Source organism: Saccopteryx leptura, chromosome 1, assembly GCF_036850995.1.
Source record: "Saccopteryx leptura isolate mSacLep1 chromosome 1, mSacLep1_pri_phased_curated, whole genome shotgun sequence".
Taxonomy (NCBI): Eukaryota; Metazoa; Chordata; class Mammalia; order Chiroptera; family Emballonuridae; genus Saccopteryx; species Saccopteryx leptura.
Window position 1 is genome coordinate 191,247,920 of NC_089503.1, and position 24,687 is coordinate 191,272,606.

The 24,687-nt window shown below is 39.0% G+C and overlaps 1 protein-coding gene across 1 annotated transcript in view; it reads right to left on the minus strand.

Moving 5' to 3' along the window:
* Window positions 1–24,687, minus strand: part of FMN2 (formin 2) — a 386,045-nt gene that overhangs the window by 261,143 nt on the left and 100,215 nt on the right. The window contains exons 4-5 of the mRNA XM_066383454.1: window positions 18,397–18,452; window positions 333–1,864 (exon numbers count right to left, since the gene is read on the minus strand). Coding sequence (XP_066239551.1) covers window positions 333–1,864; window positions 18,397–18,452 — 1,588 coding nt within the window. The remainder of the gene's footprint in view (window positions 1–332; window positions 1,865–18,396; window positions 18,453–24,687) is intronic.

A 24,687-nucleotide genomic window follows, 5' to 3' on the forward strand; every position in this document is an offset into this window, starting at 1 on the left:
TTTGATTGACATCTGTAAGCTATTTGTCAGAATGAGTTTCTGCAACCAGGCAAGAAGGCATGCATGCTAAAAAAAAATATTTAAAAGATCAATCAAAAACTACATAGATATCTGTACATCTTATGCATTGATACATATTATGTCATTTCTTTTATCCTTTTGATACTTCTGGAGAAAAGAAAAATTTTAAATAACAGATTATTTCACTAAATATTGATAGACAATTTTCAGAGCAGTAATTAAAAATGTATTAATTGTAATTTTCCAAAGTTATAAAGGAAATGCTTCCCTTGTATTGACAAACTGCAAAGGTGAGCTCCGGGTCCTGTTACCTTTTACTGTGTAGCTGAATTCTCGTCCAGTACAGAGGCTTCATTGGCCGGCAAGGCTCTACTGGCTGCTTCCTACTCCCTTTATCCTGGTTCATCCCTAATCCAAACCAGCCAGTAGGCAATGGAGGGAGAAGAAATCCACATGCTTGTTGTGTTTGTAAAGTGCTACTCCCAGCTTGTGGAGGGCCACATCCAGGAAGCAAAGCAGGTGGTGGTGGGGGTTCTGGGATAACTGTCCCAGGACTGGGAGGAGGAGCTGGGGTAGGTGGAATACTCATACCTGGCAGAGGAGGAGGTGGGGGGATCCCAACTCCTGTCAGAGGAGTGGGAGGGGGTATTCCCATCCCAGGAAGAGGTGGGGAAGGGGGTATTCCCACTCTAGGAAGAGGAGGGGGAGGAGGTATTCCTGCTCCTCCAGGAAGAGGAGGAGGGGGTATTCCCATTCCAGGAAGAGGTGGGGGAGGGGGTATTCCCATTTCAGGAAAAGGAAGGGGAGGGGGTATTCCCATTCTAGGAAGAGGTGGGGGAGAGGGTATTCCCATTCCAGGAAAAGGAGGGGGAGGGAGTATTCCCATTCCAGGAAGAGGTGGGGGAGGGGGTATTCCCATTCCAGAAAAAGGAGGGGGAGGGGGTATTCCCATTCCAGGAAAAGGAGGGGGAGGGGGTATTCCCATTCCCAGAAGAGGTGGGGGAGGGGGTATTTCCACCCCAGGAAGAGGTGGGGGAGGAGGTATTCCCACTCCAGGAAGAGGCGGGGGAGGAGGTATTCTCTCACCAGGCAGGGGTGGGGGTGGGGGTGGCAGCATTTCTGTACCAGGCATAGAAGGCGATGGAGGAACAGGTGTACTGAGGGGAAGTGGGAAAGGAGCTACCATGCCCAGGTCAAACCTGGAGCTGGAAGACCCTATGCAAGGCAAAGGTGGTGGGGGTGGGATGTCAGGGCTGCTTCCAAAGGACGATAAAACAGACTGTTCATGGCTGGTTTTAGACTCAGTCTGAACAGAAGGAAGAGAGGACTGTGACCCGGCCTGTCCTTGACCATCGGACCACAGAAGGGGTGGAGATGGTGGAGGCGGAATGGGCTGACATGCTTCGAGTTGTACTGATATTCGCCTTGGAGACACAATCAGAGAAATCTCTGAACAGAATTTTGTCTGAGGTCCAGAAGGCGAGGCTGGCACAGCAGAGTCTCCACCTCCAGGCCCTGGTAGCCATGGGGAACCTTCTAGCAGTGTATTCACGGAAGGCAGCGCCGGGATCCGGCCCTCTTCTGTCGGGGATGTCTGGATCGACTTCACCTGTAAAATCCTTGGATGTGGTACATCCTTTTCTCCTAACCTGAGGGCTTTGAGACTACCATCTCCTGAGGGTAGCACTCCATTCAGAACAACATGAGGGCCACAGGCCAGCTCCACCTCCGAGGCAGGATACTGCTTCTCTAGTTCAGCTATTTTGGTCCTCAGATCCTCAATGGTCTGTTCCAGCTGCTGAATAACAGTGGCCTGTCCCTCAGACTTCATTTCTACGACTTCCTGGAGGGCAACAAAGACATAGTTCAATATAAAATAGGGAATACTCCAACTTTTTTTTTTAAGAAAAGACAGAATTAAGCAAAATAGACTTGTTTGTTATACTTCCAGAAAGTTCTCTCTACCTTCAAATTTCTGAGTGGTTTGCACACATTACCATAAAATCCTAAGGTTTTTGTTTGTCTAATCTTTCAATGATATCCCTGAAGACAGGTGGACCACTAAGAAGAAGGAAGGAAATCCTGAGTGAGGGTTCCCTTATAGAGAGTAGTTGCCCAGAGCATTGTCTCTTTCCTGCCTAGGAATATTTGCTAGTAGGATGTTCCTTAAAGACATTTTCAAATAACTTTTAAAGATAACAACTACCTTTTAAAGGTAATCACTGAACAAGTTGCCAACCGAATTATGTGAAATATTTTTGATATCTATTAGTCATGAGCATACATCTTGTGCATGTGTCAGGCCACTTCTACCATGTTTGCTCTAATTTTAATATTTTGCCAAGGCATTTCAACAAGTGATCAATTGTGACTCTCCACAATTTATAAAGATGGCTGGCAACAACAGTGCCAATGTATGGATCATCCCGCACCTAAATGATGCCCTCCTTTCCCAAGGCATGTGTACAATCAACCAGGAAGCCATTAAGGAAAGAAATGCGGGCCCTGGCCAGTGTCTCAGTGTATAGAGCATTGGCCTGGGTGCAAACATCCCAGGTTCTATCCTTGGTCAGGACACACATGGGAAGTGGCCATCTGCTTCTCTTTCCCTCCCACTCCCTCTTCTCTCTTCTCCTCCTGCAGCCAGTGGCTTGATTGGTACAAGCATTGGCCTCAGATGGGGGTTGCCGGGTGGATCCCAGTCGGAGCGCATGCAGGAGTCTGTCTATCTCCCCTTCTCTTACTTAAAAAAAAGGAAAGAAATACATTGGTTAGAAAAAAAGGAGAAAGCTAAATATGAATAGCAGATGAGTAAAAAGGAAAAAAGAAGGAATGAATGAATTAAAAAAAGAGAAAAAAGGGAATAGCAGGAGGTAGAAGAGAAGGGGGACAAACCTGAGCTGCATGGGGCTGCAGTGTCAGACTACTGCTCACACTAACATAGATTTGCTCACTCAAGGCTGCAGTGAGAGGTATTCACTCATCTCTTTTCATATGATTCAGATTCTCCACCATCACCTGCACTGACTTCAGGTATTCAACAACTTTTGTGGGATTAACAAGTTCACCTTCCATTGCATTTGTATCATGTGGTTTAAAACATCGACAAGTCACTGAAAACGGACCTGGCTAAAACTACAGTGTGGTAGATAATAACAGACAGGCTATGCCAAACGAAGAGAGATTTGGAGTTGCACCTGATTTTATAAGAGGTCAATTTATTAGAGAATATTGTTGTTATGTATTTTACTTATTTTTTGATCAAAGTGATTATTGAAGGCACTTAGATAATAATAAGTTGAGAATATAAAGGACTGACATACTCTATAAGCTTCAAAGGTTTTCAAATGCAAGATACAAGACCTAGAACTAAGAAATGGCAGAGGACATAGATAAGAAAACAAAATTCTGAAACTAAATGTATAATAAAGACGGCAGTGCTAGGCTTGTGACACTCAGAAGGCAGTCAAGTTGAGGAATTCATAAAAGAAATAATACAGAGACTGTAAAGATAAAAGGCTGGATTTGTTTTATAGAGAAAAACTGTTTTTATAGAGATAATAATTATACATAGAAAATATGGGGGGAAAAGTTGGGTGAGATTATCTGCCCCTTACATTATTCTGACTACAGAGAGAACAAAAACTCAATTTGCTGAAATCTGTTTTTCCTTTCTAGGAGCCTATCTTTACCCGCAAAATCCCAGCCCTAAATCAATGTTACCATCCTCCTTTTCCATGCCAGGTAAACAGCAATTTAAGCTCATCTCAAATCTTAACTGAGTGGCTTATAAAGTAAGGCTGGCCATCCATTCTCACAGAATAGCCAAATGTATGTAAGATTCTTGGTTCTGAATGCAGCTAAGAGTCTTCAAAGACTCTTATCTGGTCATCCTTATCCAGGGAGATCAGACAAGGGCTGGCTGGCTTGCAAACGGTACCAATTCACAGTCACTGAGACGTTGTCAGTAAAGCTCTCTAGAGAAGGCTGCATTGCTTGTCAACAGTAAGAGCTGATTTCTTTTTCTTTTAATTTTTAAGAATAATTTTTATTTATTGATTTCAGCTAGAGAGTAAGGAAGAGAAAGAGGGAAAGAGAGAGGAACATCAATCTGTTCCTGTATGTGCCCTGACCAGGGATTGAACTGGCAACCTCTGTTCTTCAGGACAATGCTCTAGCCCAGTGTTTTTCAACCACTATGCTATGGTCAGGTGTGCTGTGGGGAAATTAAATATGGGTCCCCAAACTACGGCCCGCAGAGGCTATTTATCTGGCCCGCCGCCAACCGCCTCCATCCGAACATAAACATTCCCCTCACAATCCCTCCAGCTATCAGCGACAGGAAGAGTGGAGGCACAGGGAATGCTCACTGACCAATCACCTTCTAGGATTCATCCCAACCACTAGCGATGAACCAATAGTAGGCTGCCTCTCATCCACACCCAGGAAGGTCCCCCGCTCGGGCTGCCACACACTTGTCATTGTGTGGCCCCGGTGAGTAGTTGAAGCTGCTACTCCTCCCCATGGTCTCAATTTCTAATCCTGGTCAGGACTGGAGGTAAATGTTGCCACCACCTCAGCCTCAGCTGGTTATGTCTATCCTGATGGTGTATATAGATATTTGACCTTTTTCTTTTTAAAAGAGGCCCCCACAGAGGGTGATATACAATGCATCACAATGTTATCTATATTGTATATGGCCTCCTGAAGGGTCATCTTCTTAAAGAGCTCAAATCTCTATATACACCATCAAAACAGACAGAACAAAGGCCCCTGCACCCAGCTGACCATGGGATTTGAACCCACAATCTCAGGAAGAACTCTAGTATTTATCAGAATCCTTATCTAGAAAGAAAACTTGATAAAAGCGGGCTTATATGGGAAAACTGCACAGGTGTCTGCACTGATGGAGCCGCAGCCATGGTCGGGCACATCAAAGGCTTTTTAAGTAGGATCAAAGAAAGAAACCCAGATGTTATTGTTATGCACTGTTTTTTGCACTGTGAGGCCCTCGTTGCAAAGACCTTACCAACAGATCTAGCTCCTGTGTTGGATGATGTTGTGAGCATAGTGAACTTTGTGAAGACACGACCTTTGAGATGTCACTTATTTGCGTCTTTGTATAAAGAAATGGGAGCAGAACATAAAATCTTATTGCTCCACACGGAGGTCCAGTGGCTGTCGTGCGGCAAAGTGCTGGCCCATGTGTCTGAGTTGCGAGAGGAACTTAAAGTATTTCTGACAAACGAGAGGTCCAATTACTCAAAGCTGTTTGCAAGTGATGAGTGGTGTGCAAAGCTGGCATACCTGGCTGATATATTTCATTATCTGAATGAACTGAACACACGGATGCAAGGCCGAAATAAAAACCTGCTTACAAGCACTGATAAAATGAACGGATTCCGTTTAAAGGTGCAGCTCTAACAACAACACGTGTAGCATGGCAACCTTCAGGTGTTCCTGCTCACCGAGAAATAGCATGATGGCAACACTGCTGCAATGTGCGAGGTGATTGGCAGACATTTGAAAAGATGTTGTCATTTTATTTCTCTTCAGCCTTCACAGAATGCCTTGACTGGGTTAGGGACCCATACAGCTCAGTATCCACTGCTGGAAAGAACATGACTTTAAAGGAGCAAGAGGAACTCATTGAACTGAAACAAGATTGTGGTTTAAAGCTAAAGTTTGCTGATCTTCCTTTGGACAGTTTTTGGTTATCTGTTGCCAAGGAGTTCCCCATTCTGGCCAACAAAGCTATTTTGACATTGTTCCCGTTTTCAACCACATATCTATGTGAGCTGAGCTTCTCAAGCTTGACTGTGATAAAAACTAAAAGCAGAGAGAGACTGAAAACTGTTGAGGAAGAGCTTCGTGTGTGTCTTTCTACCATTCCTGCCAGGATATCCCTTTTGTGTTCATCGAAACAGGTCAAGGTTTCACACTAAGTGAGTATAAATACATTTAGAAACTATATTATTAACTATATGTATAATATGTACTGTGTTAGAGTGTCATTTTGTGTCATATTGGTAGGTGGTGTGCCCCAGGATTTTGTAAATGTAAAAAATGTGCCGCAGCTCAAAAAAGGTTGAAAATCACTGCTCTAGCCAACCAAACTGTCCAGTCAGGACAAGAGCTGATTTCTATACAGGTAATATTATATTTTTTTTTCAGAAGTTTATAAAAAAGATTACATGGTAAACATTAGTTATTGTCAAGAAAAATGCTCTCTCTTCTCATTTAAGCAAACATCCTCCTTAGGGGGCCCACCCACTGACAAAGCCCAGACTTAATCTCTAAGAGCTTTCCAGGCACTCTGATGTCCATGGAAAACCTTAGGTTGGGAGCCTGTTCCCTTGTGGCCTGTGTCTGGTACTTTATTTGTTGAGGGTACAACTAGACTACAGCCTGTCAGATCATCAAAGAACTTAACATTAGAGTACTTCCATTTTCTCCTACACTTTTCACAAAGTCTCTGAGCATTTCCAGTAATTGTTATAAGTTCACCCAATGCTAATGATTTTCACTATGAACAATTAAAATAAAGACAAAGGAGAAAAGTGATCTTTGCAATTTTGTACAGAATTTATATAATAGGTACGTCCTTACAAATGGAGAAAACATAAATCTATTATAGTCAACACAGTACGTAATATACTTTATATATTGCTAATTTTAATATTGTTTTTTAAAAGTATTACTTCAAACTTATAAATCATTGTAAGTGGTAGAGGTTGCCATCTGCTTTGTTTGAACAATTATACAATAAGTCAGCCAAAATTCTTCCATTCTTGTATAATCTTATATGTGGGTGGTGATGGTTAGTTCTCGTAAATTGCTTGAACATTTGCATTCCACAAAATACAAGTTGCCATGAAAAAAATAAAAAATGTTCACCAAAAATATTTTTCTCAATACAAGGTTATCTGGTTTTTCGAAAAAGAAAAACATTACCATAACATTAAGGCCAAAACTGTCAAAAAGGAAGCCAAGATACACTCAAGTAAAGCTTTTGTTAAAAAGTTAATTTGTTCATCTTTGACACTACTATATTGTATAAGCAAGATACTTGCAGAGGCTAGAATAGAAAAACCACTTATTGGTAAGTTAACATTGTGATAATTTATGTTGTAAATGTTAATGAGATATGTAATTAATTTTCTACCATATGCAGATTTTCCTCAAGTTCTGCTAAATTCAAAGGCCACATTGCTGGCAAGTCAGGCTACCTCTAGACATCCGTATAATATGAACCCTGCTCTTCATAGAAGCATATAAAGTCTCTGTTTATAATACTGTATTTGGAATTCAGAAACAATCTAAGGTTTTGGGACAAACCAATGGCCTTCCAATTTTACTATAAACCAATACATGCTACACATGACCTTAAAGGAAAAGAAGTTCAGATTTTACATAAATAAGGTTATGCACACGTATAAAGCACGATCAATTTCATGTTTGAAAGGGAATTTCAAGAAAGAAGAGAGTATCAGAAAATATGGTAAGCAGTAAGTAAATTACCTAGGATTCCTTAAAGTAGAACATATTATGGGGTGAGTGGGGGGAGACTTTCACACAAAGAGACTAGAAATGACATCTCTGGAAACCTTAATATAAATATAAATTATTGAAATTGTAGTATTTTTGCACTGGAATGAATATGAGAAATCTCTTCCAGCCCCTCACTGCATAGACAGGAAGTATGCAGTAAGGGAGAGCAGGGGGAGTTAGAAACCAGAATCCGCTGTATTACTTTCAACATCTTTTTTCTCAATATTGTAGTAATTGATAATTTGATGGATGGGAAGGTTCGAATCACCTTCATTAGCGAGTAACCACAATGGAAGTAATGAACAATAATGTCTGGGGAAAGGGTCCAAAAAAAATGGAAATAAACAGCCTTTTTGGTTCCTTCATATCTTCAGGATTTTCTCCCTAGTTATTTGAGGTAATGAATGGCAACATTCTATACCATACTTTAAAGCAATATATTCCTTGACTGCCCCAATCAGTGCAAGAACACTTTTTTTGTTTTTTTATTTATTCATCTTAGAGAGGCATGAGAGTGAGAGAGAAGGGGAGAGGACCAGGAAGCATCAACTCCCATATGTGCCTTAACTGAGCAAGTCCAGGGTTTCAAACTGGCAACCTCAGCATTCCAGGTCAACACCTTATCCACAGTGTCACCACAGGTCAAGCAAGAACATTATTTTATTACAGTTTTACTTTCATTAATGATCTATGGACACACGGCAGCTCAGTTTTTCACCCAACTATTCTCTAGCATCATAAAAAACTTTTTAAGGACAAAGCTTGGAAAAAATTTAATGGAATGAATTAGAAATGTGACCCCAAAACTCAGAAACATTGATACGTAAAGACACATGCAGCCCCATGTTCATTGCAGCATTCTTCACAGTGGCCAAGACATGGAAACAACCAAAAAGCCCTTCAATAGAAGGCTGGATAAAGAAGATGTGGCACATATACACTATGGAATAGTACTCAGCCATAAGAAATGATGACATCGGATCATTTACAACAAAATGGTGGGATCTTGATAACATTATACGGAGTGAAATAAGTAAATCAGAAAAAAACAAGAACTACATGATTCCATACATTGGTGGGACATAAAAACGAGACTAAGAGACATGGACAAGAGTGTGGTTGTTACCAGGGGTGGGGGGAGGGGGGATGCGGAAGGGAAGGAGGGAGAGGGGAATGGGGAGGGGGAGGGACACAAAGAAAACTAGATAGAGGGTGACGGAGGACAATCTGACTTTGGGTGATGGGTATGCAACATAATTGAATGACAAGATAACCTGGACATGTTTTCTTTGAATATATGTACTCTGATTTATTGATATCACCCCATTAACATTAATAAAAATTTATTTATAATTAAAAAAAATATGAAATGTGACCTTTGACCATACTTCACGCTAGAATTGCTCTTACAGTAATCCCATGTTCTCCTTACTGCCAAATTTACTGTAACCAAGCTCTTGATAACAAATCCAAGACTAGCAGTTTCTCCTTCCTTCTTAAAATCTTCTCCTCACTTAGCTTCTATACCTTTATAGTCTCTCCTATTTCTTTTTGTTCCTTCACTTTGATTTTTTTTGTGGGTAGTAGGGTATCAAACCTGTAGTGTCTCCCCAGACTCTACTTGGTCCACTGTCCTCTCTAGATACTCGGTGAGCTCATCAATTCCCACGTCTACGATTCCTCACCTCTATACTGATGACTTTCAAGTTTTCTCTCTCATCAACACTTCACATTTCTATTTGGTGATTGCTCAGTTATCACAGCTGATTTTTTTTTTAATTTTTTAACTGAGGGATAACTGACATATATCATTGCTACATCATATTTGATTACCCTACATTTTCCTTAAATTTAAAAATCCTTCTTATCCTCCAAACAAAGATCACCCCCAGCACTGCAGTTTACCCAGGTGTGACAGTAGCTTTGAATCATTTTTCTAAGTCATCGACTCTTAAACTTGACACATGCCAGAACCACACTGCAAGGCCACGGACACAGACTGAGGCTCCCACTGCCCGGATTGGCAATTCAGTGGGTCTAAAGCTGGACATGAGAAGATGCATTTCTAACCAATTTCCAGGTGATGCTGAGGCTGTGGTCCAGGGACCATACTTGGGAAGCACAGCCTAATTTATACTCTAGATACCAAGGCCATTATTTCAGCTTTGGGCCCCTACTTCTGCTTCATCATGTCATCACCTTCATTCAGAATCTCCTCACCACACAGTGGCAAAACTTCAAAGGTTTAATTAATAGCTAGTCCCCCTTTCCGGCTCTGTTCTCCCTCTTCCTACCAATACTACATTGTTTTTGGCCAGGTCATTGTTCCTTAAACAATTACTTTCTTGCTCAAAACCTCATGGCTCTTAGCTGAGAATGATATATTTTAAATTTTCTACTTGGCTCCTAAGGTCTTTATAATAGCCTGTAAAATTTGGATACCCTACTGACTACCTGCTTACTGCAAAGGGGTGCTGTGAGAATTAAATAAGTAGATTCTCATTATTCACAGTTGTTCTATAAAGTCAATGTGAACACTGAATTAGTGAATACCATCACCCCCCAGGGAAATAAATTTAGGCTCTTGCAGGACTTTGGTCACAACACTTCTGTCAACTGATCAGTACATAACCTTACTTTAAAGTTGCTTTATTATAATAAATATACATATATATTTAATACCTAATACACGTGTTTTCTCTCAAAGGCACATCACAGCTTACTTGTACTTAAAAACACTAGACAGTATGTCAGCACTACCCTTGTGGGAGGGGGCATTTAAACAGCAAAATCACAATATAAAAAGCACAAAAAGATGAAGAGGTATGGCACTAAAAAGCCTACAAAAAGGACACCGGTTGACAGTAGGAACTGAGACGAGAAGGCTGACATCACTTCACTCCTTCTCTCCTGGGAAAATGCATATTAGAGACTCAAATTTCTCTTTGAAACCACTTTGTGCATGTGTTGCAAATGTACACAAAAGCCCTGCAAGTATTGATTGGGGGATTCTTTTTTTAAAAAAAATTGTTATTTTGTTGATTTGGGGGGTTCAAAAAATTTTTAGCTAGTGGACACACTGGCAAATACAGAATCCACAAATCATGAAGACCAACTGTATTATGAAAGGAACTTTGGAAATGAATGCATTGCTCATATATAAGAAAAACAATAATTACAAAAATAACATTTAAAAATCTGAGTGCTTACTATGGGCAAGGAACTCTTCTAAACACTTCATATAAATTAATGGATCTAAATCTCATAAAACCCTACGCAATAAGTGTTATTATCCTCAATTTATAAATGAGGAAAGAAGGAACAGAAAGTAAAATACTTCACATAGATTCTCCAGCTAAAAGAGGAATAACTAGGATTTGTGCCCAAGCAGACTGGCCCAAAGCCCACATTTTCAACCACTGTGGTATGACTATAAATAAATTTTCTACCACCTCCTAATAAGCACCCTTTGTTCTAACCCATGTGGTCTCTCAAATAGAATACAGATAGTCTTAGCTTTAAGGAGCTCAGCTGTCTATGAGACATTCAGAATACAACAATTATGGAAAAATAGGACAAGTACAGGGGGTCCTCGAATAGGATCATCTAAAGGGGTTTCCCAGCCCTGGCCGGTTGGCTCAGTGGTAGAGCGTCAGCCTGGCGTGCAGGAGTCCCGGGTTCGATTCCCAGCCAGGGCACACAGGAGAAGCGCCCATCTGCTTCTCCACCCCTCCCCCTCTCCTTCCTCTCTGTCTCTCTCTTCCCCTCCCGCAGCCAGGGCTCCATTGGAGCAAAGTTGGCCCGGGCGCTGAGGATGGCTCTGTGGCCTCTGCCTCAGGCGCTAGAATGGCTCTGGTTGCAACAGAGCGATGCCCCAGATGGGCAGAGTATCACCCCCTGGTGGGCATGCTGGGTGGATCCCGGTCGGGCGCATGCGGGAGTCTGTCTGACTGCCTCCCCGTTTCCAACTTCAGAAAAAGACTAAATAAATAAATAAATAAATAAATAAATAAATAAATAAATAAATAAATAAATAAATAAATGGGTTTCCCGATTGAGGTCTCTCAGAGAAAGTGTCTAACAGGAAGTAAGGTTGGACGTGTGTTTAGATTAAGAAATAAGAATTAAGTAGAGTAAAATGGGGGTAGTAGTGCAATAAAATAAACATAAAAAGATAGATTTAAAGGCTGCTAAAGCTTTCAGAAAACTAGAGTATTTTTTTAAGGCTAAACAAACCAAATGCAGGAAACAGTGCATGACAAGGTTTGAGACAGTCTTATATGTCAAACTTGGGACTCTGAATTTTTTCTCAGATGCTATGAGTAGTCATTAGATGGGCCTAAGCAGTTATCAGACATAAGTAAATTTGGATTTCAGAAATACAACTCTGGGGCAATGTGGAGGAAAAGGAGAAGGGATTAGGAAGGGAAGGAAAGAGACGTGCTGGGAGACCACTGCAGTGACCCACGTGAGACGGGGCCCTGAGCTAAGGCATAGCCATTTGTAAGCAGACAAGACCCAGGAGGCAGAAAGAAAGCTGGGTTGTGACCTCTCACATCACCTACTGTGCCTATCATGTTCTCCCCACTAAAATGTCAGGCTGATTTCTACTTCTGCACCTTCTATCCGAAATACCCCCTCTCGTCCTTCCACCTGTTCAAAAATGAGCACTCTGAGGACTTGATCAAAGTTTCTTTCTTAAGAAGCTGTCTGTAAGTACAATTTCTCAACAACAGTCCCATTTTTTTTAAGTTCTGAAATACAACGTGTGCTAAATACCTTGGCAGAATCACATTACATCTTGCAAATCACTTCAGAGATATGGAAGAGTTTAAGACTTTATAATTATTTGTATTTCCTTCAATACCTACCACAAATACCTTGCACATAGTACATCAACAGATGCTCAGGAAAAGTCAATGAGGTAGAAGAATCCTTTATGTCTGACCTGTGGTGGCGCAGTAGATAAAGTGTCAACCTGGAGTGCTGAGGTCACCGGTTCGAAACCCCAGGCTTACCCAGTCAAGGCCCATACAGAAAGCAAGTGCTATCTATGAGTTGATACTTCCTGCTCCTTCTCCCCTTTCTCTTTCTCTCTTTCTCTCTTTCTCTCTCTCTCTCCCTCTCTCCTTTCTCTAAAGTCAATAAATAAAATATTTTTCTTAAAAAAGTATCCTTTATAAGTGAAGAGCTTTTATCTGTGCAGTTATCCTTTTAGATCAGCAGTCTGAACCGTCTGTCTTTCTCCACTTGCCATCAACAACAATGCCTAGCACAAACAATGCCCACACCATGTTACACTCAACCTGACAGAGATAGAACTTCATAGCCAAGCCCCAATGCTCCAACTGAAAGCAGGAATTATGAGTGACACTTGATTCTTTATTTCTCATCTAACTGCTTTTCATTTTTAAAACTGACAGAACTGTTTCTCTTTTCTCAGTAATTCTAAAGCTAAAGTGTCTAAATTTTTCTCTCAGCTAATTTGAGTCTATATAAAATGAAAGTGTACTTTCAGAAAAAATCCTTTCTTCCTCTTAATATATTATGAGAAACAACTTGCCAAGATGATCCCCCTTGTCAAAGTCATGGCCTCACAAAGGGATCCTTGGCTTCTCTTCCCTGCTCTTCCCCTTACCCTCCCCAGACACTGGATCAGTGCTCACTAAGCACCTGAGAATGATCAGATCCTGAGTGAACTTCCAGACTGACTAACCCATTTTCTGACTTCATCTCTCTCCCTCTGTCCTTTAACTCCTATTTTTCTTCCTCTGGTTTATATACTGCTCACAAAAATTATTCAAAATAAATATGAATTGAATAAAAAAAGCATTTGATTTTTTTATTAAACAAGAACATCAGAAAAGCAAACGACAAGTCAAAGAAAGTTTGATTATGCAAATGAGATACAAAACCTACTTTTATTTCATTGGTGAAAATGCACTGTACAAAAGGCTAAAGGTACTAGAGTATCTTCACGTTCCCTGATACCCTAATTTTTGTGAGCAGTGTATTTTAGTTGCTTACTTGTCTTATGAATTATCTTTTATTGGTTTATAATTACTATGTTAATTCATATTGGTTTTTGCCTTAGAGTTTAGAAGGAACTTACATTAAATAATGTGTCTTTTTCCCCTAACTTTTTCATATGTCTAATACATTCCAACACTTTTCAAGTGGCTTCTTGATTTCCTAAGTCTCTATCATTATTCCTTCAGAACTGTATCCACCCAACACCATTTCTTGATCTGGCTAATACTTCTTTTACTTGTTAAACTTTTCTATACCAAGACACATGAGACTAGCTAGTGTTTTTAAAGATCGAATTTTATTCTATTTACCTATCAAGGATACCATTTGCATCAGAAGAGAGAAAGAGTTTTAGGAAAATACTTCAAAACACAATTTTTTTTTTTTGTATTTTTCCAAAGCTGGAAACGGGAAGGCAGTCAGACAGACTCCCGCATGTGCCCAACCGGGATCCACCCGGCACGCCCACCAGGGGGCGATGCTCTGCCCATCCAGGGCGTCGCTCTGTTGCAACCAGAGCCATTCTAGCGCCTGAGGCAGAGGCCCCAGCGCCCGGCCATCTTTGCTCCAATGGAGCTCTGGCTGCGGGAGGGGAAGAGAGAGAGAGGAAGTAGAAGGGGAGGGGTGGAGAAGCAGTTGGGCGCTTCTCCTGTGTGCCCCAGCTGGGAATTGAATCCAGGACTTCCACACGCCAGGCCGATGCTCTACCACTGAGCCAACCGGCCAGGGCTCAAAACACAAATTTTACATACAATTTCAAAAGCAAAAAAAATTAAAACTTGGTAGTAACTAGTTTTTCTACTATATATTAATCTTTACCTTGAATCAAATGTTTTTAATGAAAATGTAATTGACATTTGGCTCTTTCTATACTGTAGAATCTAAAGGTATTTACAGTGTAAATGGTATTTCAAATACCAAAGAATAAAACACCAAATTGAAAGATAGTCCTGTTTCAGAGTTATGAAATAATTTTTTAGACAGATCTTTAGAGCATAATACTAGAAATAAAACGGCTCAGGAAGTGAGGTCTAAAGAATCCAGTGTCACTCTGACTTCCTAATTCACAGGGCCATCAATAAAGCACTGGAGTAGCAGGTCCGCCAGCGGTGTTTACTTTAGGCATCAGGCTCTGGCAACACCACAGGCTTCTACTCCTTGTAGCTGAGCAAAGGTTTCATGAGTCATGTGTTTTTTCTAGGAATAAGGAACTCTCAGAATTATTAACTACAGGGAGAGAGTACAAGTCAAAACTCATTCAATAAATTCCAGTGTGCTCAGATTGAGAGAACAGGTGCCTGAACTCACAGCTAAAGGAAAACTTGAGCATGCGCTTTCCACCCCTGCCTTTGCCTCTGACTAAGCAGTCCTGGAGATCTAGCGTTACTCCCACAGAATAAGGCAGGCAGTCTCAGGAGGGACCAGAAAAGCTCTTGTCTTCATTGTGCCTACAGAGCAAAGTGGCTTAACAGGGCTCCTTCCCTTCCACAGTGGTAACGTACAGAGATACCAAACTGCCATCTAGTGACTAGGTGGAAAAAAGCAAGGTGAATTACATGAAAAATAAATTTGTAGTTTTTTAAAAAAGAGTTGTGAAGCACTAAAATTAGTAAAACTGGCATGATTTAGCATGCTAACATTCTAGTAAAAGTTAAAAACGTCTATGGGAACTAATTAGTTTCTATGACTCTAAAACATATCCTGACACCTCATTCTTATGAACGATATACAGGAAAATAACAGAGAGAGAGAGAGAGACAGGAAGGAAGATGAGAAGCATCATCTTTTTTATAGTTGCTTCACTTTAGTTGTTCACTGCTTGCTTCTTATGCGTCTCTTTGAAGGGGGTGGAGGGCTCCAGCTGAGCCACTGACCCCTTGCTCAAGCCAGTGACCTTGGGATCATGTCAATGATTCTACACTCAAGCCAGCAACCCAACACTTCAATTAGCAAATCTGCACTCAAGCTGGCAATCTCTGGGTTTCGAACTGGGTACTTCAGCGTCCCAGGTAGATGCTCTATCCACTGCACCACCACTAGTCAGCAGTAATAAAATAACTTTTAAAATAAACTTTTTATCCCATGCACCTGACGATTTTGGCATGAAATGGTATTAAATAGCATTAGGACAATTACCCATGTGAAAGTGTAATTTTTAGCATAATGAAGAGAACATGAAGTACAAAATCAAACAGAGCAATGTTCAAATCCTGCCTCTTAGCCTTTATCAATGTTGTGATCTTAAGCAAGTTAATTTCTATAAACATCATTTTCTTTATCAGTTAAATATAGATTATAATATACTGCTCACAAAATTAGGATATTTCAAAATGAATATGAAATGATAAAAAAAGCATTGATTTCTTTTATTAAACATAAAAATTAGAAAAGCAAATGACAAGTCAAAGAAAGTTATTCAATTATACAAATGAGGTGGAAAACCAACTTTTATTTCATTGGTGAAAATGTTCTCTACAGAAAGCTGAAAATACTGGAGTGTCTACACATTCCTTAATTCCCTAATTTTTGTGAGCAGTGTAATTACTTTAAAGAATTGAGAACTGCATAAGATAAACAGTAAAAAAAAAATAGGTATACAGTAGATTGGTAATCAATTTTAGTTTCCTGTGTCATTTTTATGGCCAGTGTTTTTCCCATAATGTTTTTCCCCTTAGGAGAGAGGAGGGGAGATAGAGACAGAATCCCTCATGCACCCCAACCAGGATCCACCCAGCAACCAACTACATCTTGGGCCAATGCTCAAGTATCAAGGTATCTTTACTTCCTGAGGCTGATGCACTCCAATGGGGCTATCATCAGTGCTGGAGGCCACGCAGAAGCCAATTGAGTTACTGGTTGTGGGAAGGGAAGAGGGAGAAAAGGGGGAAACAGAGAGGAAAAGAAGCAGATGGTCACTTCTTCTGTGTGCCCTGACGGGAATCAAACCCAGGACATCCATATGCAGGGCCGACATTCTATCCACTGAGCCACAGGCCAGGGACCAGATTACTTTTTGGCCAGGTTTTCTTTGGCCAGGTTTTCTTTGGCTTTATCATATAGCACAAAGAATTCAATAATATATGTCCTGGAAATAAGAATATAGAAAGATCTAATATAGTATAGCATCTGAAATCACAACTTAGTTGTGCCTCAAAAAAAATTTTAAGCTATAAAAATAATGAGAAAATACTTTGAGGGCACTATTTTTCTTAATTACTTCCAACTTTATTTCTCTTTACCTGTTTCTATCTTTTTTCATCTTACTATTGGCTATCACTACAAGGTGAGTTAAGTAAGTATGAACTGAGTCCATCACACCTGACCAAGTGCCCCAGCCTGATGTAAGTCTCTGCTATGACACAAGGAAGCTGAGAAACCCTGTTTTATGACACTATCCTTAAGAATATCTTTACTTTTACCATAATGGCCAACCTAGTTACATTTTTAAAATCAGTTCCTGACTTATGTTATATCCTTATTTCTCCTGCAGGGGGAGCACAACTCTCATGTATGATTCAGGACTGCTTCTTTTTAAAAGAGAAATCATTTATACTTGGAAAATTCTCAAAAAAATCATAAAATTCTTTAATTTTATAGAAAGAATATCACATCTCAAATAGCCTATGTATGTTGTACATACTAACTAGATATAGGACTAAGCCTGGAACCCATATGAGTCTCCTTGTTTTCTACTCAAGAGAACAAACTCTCTCCTTACTTAGTCATTACTTAGGTATTCCTAATGTTAGTTATTTTCACTTGCTCTTAGACAAAAGGCTGAGAAGCAATTCTAAGTTATTTTCAAAAGTATAGTTGGGAGAATGTACAATGAAAAATTTTAAATACTTTTATGTCCAAAAGAGCTCCTGCTATCTACAATTAATATTCTATATAAGTGTTTCCTTTCTTGAACTTTTTTTTAAAATAGTAAACCCTCTTCGGTACAAAAAAAAGATATAAAATTTGGCTTTTTTGTAACAGAAAAAAAATGTTGCTATGAAAATTAAGCAGACACTAACTAATGTTTCATCCACCAAAGCAACTTAAGAATACTAATTGATTTTAGAAAACCTCTGATAAATTTTTTAGTAAATCATAGCCACGTGACTATCAGTTGGCCAAGCACAACTCTGAACGACATTTCCTGGTGGGGGTGCCATTTCAGACTGGAGGCACCAATGTAGGTCCAACTCATTGACTAGATACAAAATGATGCATTGCCGAAAAGCTTGTTTTCAGTTCCACTTCAAGGCTGACTCTTTTTTGCAAAGTCTAAGTCAGGGGTCTCAAACTCGCGGCCCGCAGACTAATCCACGAAGTTCAAAATATTTTGGATAAAATTAAGTAAGCCTAGGGGCCTACTTGTATTTTTCATTTCTCTAGCATCCTAGCTAGATATTAGCTTAGTTAACAGCAGTTGTGATGCGAACTACAGTTTCTGGTAGTTTTGTGACACTGAGTAAACTGCATGTACGATTGTGCTTGTTGTACTAATTTTTTTTTGTTTTCAACTGCAGTGAGAAAAGTGTTGCGTAACAGTTGCCTTTTGTAGACCTAGTGCGGCCTGCCGAATGGCTGTGATCTTTCTCTGCGGCCCACATGCTGAGTTGAGTTTGAGACCCCTGGTCTAAGTGGAAGAAAACATCCCTTTCTGCCAGACTGAAATCCCCTGAAGACTCTGTGAGTCAAGGGTAACCAAGCGAGCTGCGCCTATGGAAACTAAGCTGGGGTCTGTTGTGATTTTCAGAGAAATTAGAGAGAAAGGTATTCGAGGTCTTAATAAGATCTTCTTACCTGCTGAACAGCATCTGAACAATTTTTCAGAGTTTCCAAAATAGCAGGTTGAGATTCTGGATCAGAAAGGAAGAAGACAGTACATTAAAGAACAATTTCCCCCTTTCTTCAATCAGAAAATAAAATTAACTAAAATCTATCTTTAACCTTAAGTACCAAAACACCCAATTTATCTTCCAACTACACTTTTGTATTGTGAGTACAAGACTGCTTTTCAGAATATAAAACACATACATAATGATCAACACTCATGTCATTAGTTACTTTTAAAATTAGAATAGACCTATGACCTTTTTGACACATTGGTTTTTCTCAATTGCTGGATTCTTATTTTGTACCCCCAAATACCTGCTAAGATATGTAATTTTTATATTATTCTCTTAGCTTAAGTCTCTGCAATGGCAGAACCCAACTCAATCTTGAAGGACGGGATCTCAAATGCCATATCTAACTATTGACAAATTACCTTCTAGTTTCAATAAGGGAAAATAAATACTGTCACCAAGAGGCACTGAGAATGAGGATTTTTGATCCTTTAGTCTGTCTTGGGGGAGTCTATGAGACTGCAAATACTTCCTGATGAAAATTTTAAGGGTTAGCCAAGCCCAGGATGTTCTTCTTAAGCTAAGGACACTTTCTTCCTTATTTTATCTGCCGCTTCTAGAATAGTTCCAGGCACACAGTAGGTGTTTAAAATATGAGTAGTTGTAGGAAAGAATAAAAGTAGTGATCAAAGTAATGATCAAGCCATGAAAGGGGTGCCACCATGATGAGTGCGTATCCTGAGTAGAGAAGGAGGGAGAAAGGATTTTACAGCAGATAACATAGACACCACTTTGCTGTTAGCTACTTCCTGTACCTCAGCTAAGAGTGTCTCATTCAAGACAAAAATCATTGAGAATAGCACAAATTAGTCACCAACAGATGTCACTGTGATAATAGAGTATTGACGAGTGGCCTTAAAATATAACCATTTTTCCAGATAAATACTGTACTTTACCGAGTTAATCAAAAAGGAATTCTTTTCTCTTATACTCACAAATCTGTTCCCTGAACTTAACACGAGAGTTAGCCAATTCTGAATAAATGTCTTTAACATCAAAGCTAACCAACAGTTAATATAAAAGCAAACCCAAACTCTGGAACACTGTTGTTTTATGCAACAATCCCCAACCACCACCAGCAAATACAGTAGACCCAAGGTAAGATCCTTGAGTTTTGTATAGATGGAGAAAGTCTTCTCTTCCTGATTTTTTTTATTTAGCTAATACAAGAGGAGCCCAAAAGATTGCCTGGTGAACACTAGCAATGCATGTAATGCTTCCCAGTGTTTTTCTATAGTGCTAGACCAGGTCACCTGCCTCTAAAAAGCAAACTTCTGGGCTCTGAAGGTAAATATCATATAAGAATAAATGCAGTTAACCAGAACTATGAACTACAAAGATGGATCAGTCATTACTCAGTCTAAACTTTCAGTCTCCCTTTGGTAATTCAATGGCGACCTGGACTGAATTAATTCTGCCATCCCCATCCCTTTCACTAGACCTTGTATTTCTTGGGATCTGTGTGTTACAACGTCTAAGAAAAATTTAGCAGAATACTCTCTTCAAAATCATAGGCTAAATTACAGATGTTGTAGAGGGTCAAAAACTTAAGATGAACGAGATGTGCAGAATAACTAGAACAAATACTAAAAACAAAAGGAAAATAAAGAGAACAATTCAGAGAAGAAAGAAAAATAAATACTAAGGAAGAAGAAAATAATAGAGACTAAAAATAAGAAAGAGAGAAAAGAAAGGTATAGGAAAGAGTAAAGAGAAGCATAAGAAATAGCAGAAAGGGTGTTTTTCCTTCTCTTTTTCTCTCTTTATATATAGTTCAGTATTTACAATTTTTTATTTAAGAATAGTTGGTATATAATCTTATATTGGTTGTATTAGCTTCAGGTGTACAATATAGTGATTCAACATTTTTATATCTTATAATGTGATCACCCCACTAATTCTAGTAATTATGTTTCACTGTGTAAGTTTATCACAATATTACTGACTATATTCCCCTGCCTCTTTTCACCCATTCCCTCACCCCCTCCTTTCTGTAACCATCCCTGTGATCTCTGTTTCTGAGTCTGCTTTTGTTTCATTTGTTTGTGTTTTGTTTTTAGATTCCACATATGAGTGAAACCATATGGTACTTGTCTTTCTTTGCTTGATTTACTTCATTTAACATAATACCCTCTAAATCCATCCATGTTGTTGCACATGGCAAGATTTCATTTTTTTATTGTTGCATAATATTCTGTTGTATAAATAGTCCACATCTTCTTTACTCACATGTCTGTAATGAACCTAGGTTGCTTCCATATCTTGTCTATGATAAATGTTGCAATGAACATAGTGATGCATATATCTTTTCAAATCGGTGGTCTCATTTTCTTTTAATAAATACCTAGGAGTGGAATTGCTGGATCATATGATATAACTATTTTTTGGTCTTTTGAGGAATCCCTGGCTTCTGAGCTGGCTCAAGTCTAAAGTCACTGGGCAGGTGTATTTGATAAATCTGCTTAGTCTATATGCTTAGAATGATCAACTCTGATCTAAACTCTATGGTACTTGTTACCCACACTGTGCTCTCTCAGGATCTGGGGTGTTTGGGGGAACTGCCTTCTACTCAGTTCTGCAACTGACAGACAATCTTCATTAAATATTTATCAACTAGGATGGTTGTCATCAAAGAGTAACCCAGTGAGAGCTCTCTCAAGGGTACATTTAAAACTGCCAATTCCACTCACTCTTCTTAAGAATCAGAAACTAGAATGTTTTTTTAGTAAACATTACTGTGAAGCAGAGCAGGAGAAAGAATATTCCCAACAAAAATTTAAATGTTCTACTTTGTTAAAGTTACCTCATAAAATTCTGAGCATAATCTAAAATTCTGGTCTTCTCGTAAATCCAAATATATTTCAGAAATAATCTCTCTATCATCACAAAATAATCTCATGGCTTATAAAACAAAATGCACTTGGGTGAATTTTACATTTGCAGGGAGAGGACAGCCAAAAAAAAATTAGTAAGCTATACCTCTTGGCTTTGACTGAAAAATAAATCAAATAACTTCTTTATAATATACAAAATGGCCCTTCTAAAAATGAAGGAAGCATTTTCTAACACTTTTACATTTGAAGTTAAAATGTCCTTATTTATAACATTATTAAAGTTTCTTTAATGCTATACATCAATTTTGACTGAAATCTAATCAATTTAACTGAACGGTAATTCATTCAACTTCATTTAAATAGCATGACTTATGAACAGCTTAATAAATGGCAGATGTTTTTATTTCTGGTGTATGTCATTCTACAAATGGAGATAAGGTGAAACATGCAATTTTCTTACAAGGTCCAAACTTATGTTCTGCTTATTTGATTATTTAATCGTATGGATCTGCCCCTCATTATCAACAAAGGATATCTACACGTAGATTTTAGCTTGCATATGTAAGGGGGAAATGCAGGCAGATTTACCAAAAAATAAATAAGTAAATAAAATAAAAAGGAAAAGAAAATAGAGTATTATCTATAGGGGACACAATCAAACTTTTCTAGTACATTCTACCCCTTGATAAAGTGAGATGTTGAGAGAGAAAGTGCTATTAAATTCTCCCTTGGGCCCTTATAGAATTTCTGCATGATCTCAGCTGAATGTGTGCTAAAGTATGTAGTTGGACTAAACCTGGAAATGAGTTGATGACACAGTATTTGCATTACATCACACAGAATCTCTTTTCTTAGGAGTTGTTAGAAACACCTCTTTTGAATATTAAAGGCCAGGAAAGTGCCTCTCTGAGAAACTGTTGATTTTAATCTCATGGACACAGGCAGACATTATAGACTTAACTGTGCCCTTTTCACTTCCTTTTTTAAATCTTTTCCACTACCTTTGAAAACTGTGGGTCCTTCTGAAATACATTTCAATATGCTATTTTATTGTTTCATCCCTAAATAGTTTTTTATTGTTCCATCTTAAATTCTTGTCAGCTTGATCTATTTTTCTTTGTAATCCTTTCTACATCTTAAATATGGAGCAGAGTTGGGTTTTTATCAGCCAGCATATAAATATGCTTTTTAGAATTTCTACACAAAAACATTTTGCCAAATTTCTCCCAGCTCTCTTTCCATACATTTTTCTCCAGGATTTTCTGCTCAAATTGCCTTTCTGAAACTCATTCCTAGGTTGTCTTGGCCATTCATATTTGCAAAGAAAGATAAAGAATGTAATTTCCCACAAACGCAACAATGATACAGTCCCTATTCACAGCTACCCATCCTGCTCCTGCTCCCCATAAATTTGAAAACTAAAGTTAATTATCTCTTTCATTTTGCGTAAATCTATTGACTAACTTTAAAAATTGGGAGCAAGCTTCTAGAACAGCGGTTTTCAACCTGTGGGTCGCGACCCCGGCGGGGTCGAACGACCAAAACACAGGGGTAGGCGACCCCCGCCGGGGTCGCGACCCACAGGTTAGGAACAGCTGTTCTAGAATGTTCCATGAGATGTTTCAGCAGATACACACACATGAGTCTTCCTAAAATGTTTATATGCAAGTGTTGAGTAAATATTTTATTTACTTTGATCTTTAAAAAATAAATAATCTTCATGTATTTACTCAAATGTTCAAGTATTTACTGTGTGTCCAAAGGTCTTGAAATGTTGGGAGTCTACAAAGATGGCAGATATATATAAATAGATAAATTACAACAGATTAAAAATTCAAATGATAGAAATGATAAAAGTATTAATAAAATGCCACAAGTCTCTAGGAAAAAGAAAAAAGGACAATCATGAAAAGAGGATTGCAAGGTATAAAAAAAAGACAAAATGACAAGTTCTCTATTTTCTAAAATAGAACTGTGTTGGGCAAATGAGTTTGTAAAATCTGTATTTTCTGGGTTTGCTCCCTTTTATTGTTAAAAATGGCCGCTGCCCATGTGAATGGCACTGTCCAGGTAAGGCTGCTGATTGCTTTTCTGCTTGAAAAGGACCGTTGTTATGCTAATGTTGCTGGAGGAGGAGTTTCACCTCAAAAAGTTTTAAGAAGAAAGGAGGAAAAGAGGAAACCAAGATGGCAGGGTGCTGAAGGAGAAGCCAGTTTGTTCAGAGAGGAGAAGGGAGAAGGTGTGCAGATGGGGAACCAGAGGTGACTGAGCTGGTGGGGGCCTTTGATTCTAGGAAAACCTGCATGTGTCAGTAGCTTTGTGAGCGCTGAATGAGTGGGTTTGGGAGCCTTGTGTGTTTTTACTCACCTTTTGGGTGTGAGGCTAGAATAAAGGAATGGCCCACCAGTTTTTGGCTCCACAGTTTCTTTACCATCTGTCCGACTCTAATGGGAACCTGCACTTGCATGTGCCTGGCTGTGATGGCCGCAGCTACTGGCCCTACAAACTGCAAGTCTTTCCTCTGTGAAAAACAGTCACTAAACTTTTACTTTACACAAAAGTTGGAAGGGCTACACGTCACAAATAGAAGTTTTGACCATGATGTCACTATACAATAATGCGTAGCAATCAGTTGTTGAGTGCACTGTAAGTACTTTATTAATAAATATGTACTCAAAGTTTGCAGTTGATATATTTAAAAAAAAACAGACTCTACACAAAGTTTCCACTATACTAAGAACATTCTCACTCTTATAACTGGCTGCTTTATCATGAGAAGGAGTATGGTGTGGCCCCCTAGAATGAGAACTCTCCAGGTAGTCACAGTGGGAGAGTTTTAGAAAGTGCTATTAGATGGCTGAGCCAGAAGAATGCTTTCTGGCGGCTGCAATTCATAAAAGATCAGTCAGAGTACAAGTCACTGCATTAAATTATTTCTACTTACCTCCATCATCCTCTTCAAGAATGCATATTTTAAAAGGAGACAAGTTATATTAAAAATTACTTATTCTGACATTTTACAAACTACATCAAATAATGATTAAGAAAATTAGATTACAAACTTTCTGGTATTAACTCCAACTATCATTGTTTACCAAACTAAAATTCAGATTGTCATTAATTAACTTTCAGTTACAGTTTTATAACTGTTTTAAAAGAGCTCTAAAATTTTAGAGGATAACATAAATGTTTCAGTTAGAAAAGCTGAGAGAGACAGAAACCTTAGGAAAGAGAAAATAAAAATATTACCTTAATTTATTATGTAAAACATAAGGTATGAACCACTATTAAAAGAACTCTCAATGAAGTTGATCAACTCTACAACAGTCACGTGCCACTCACGACAGGGGCGC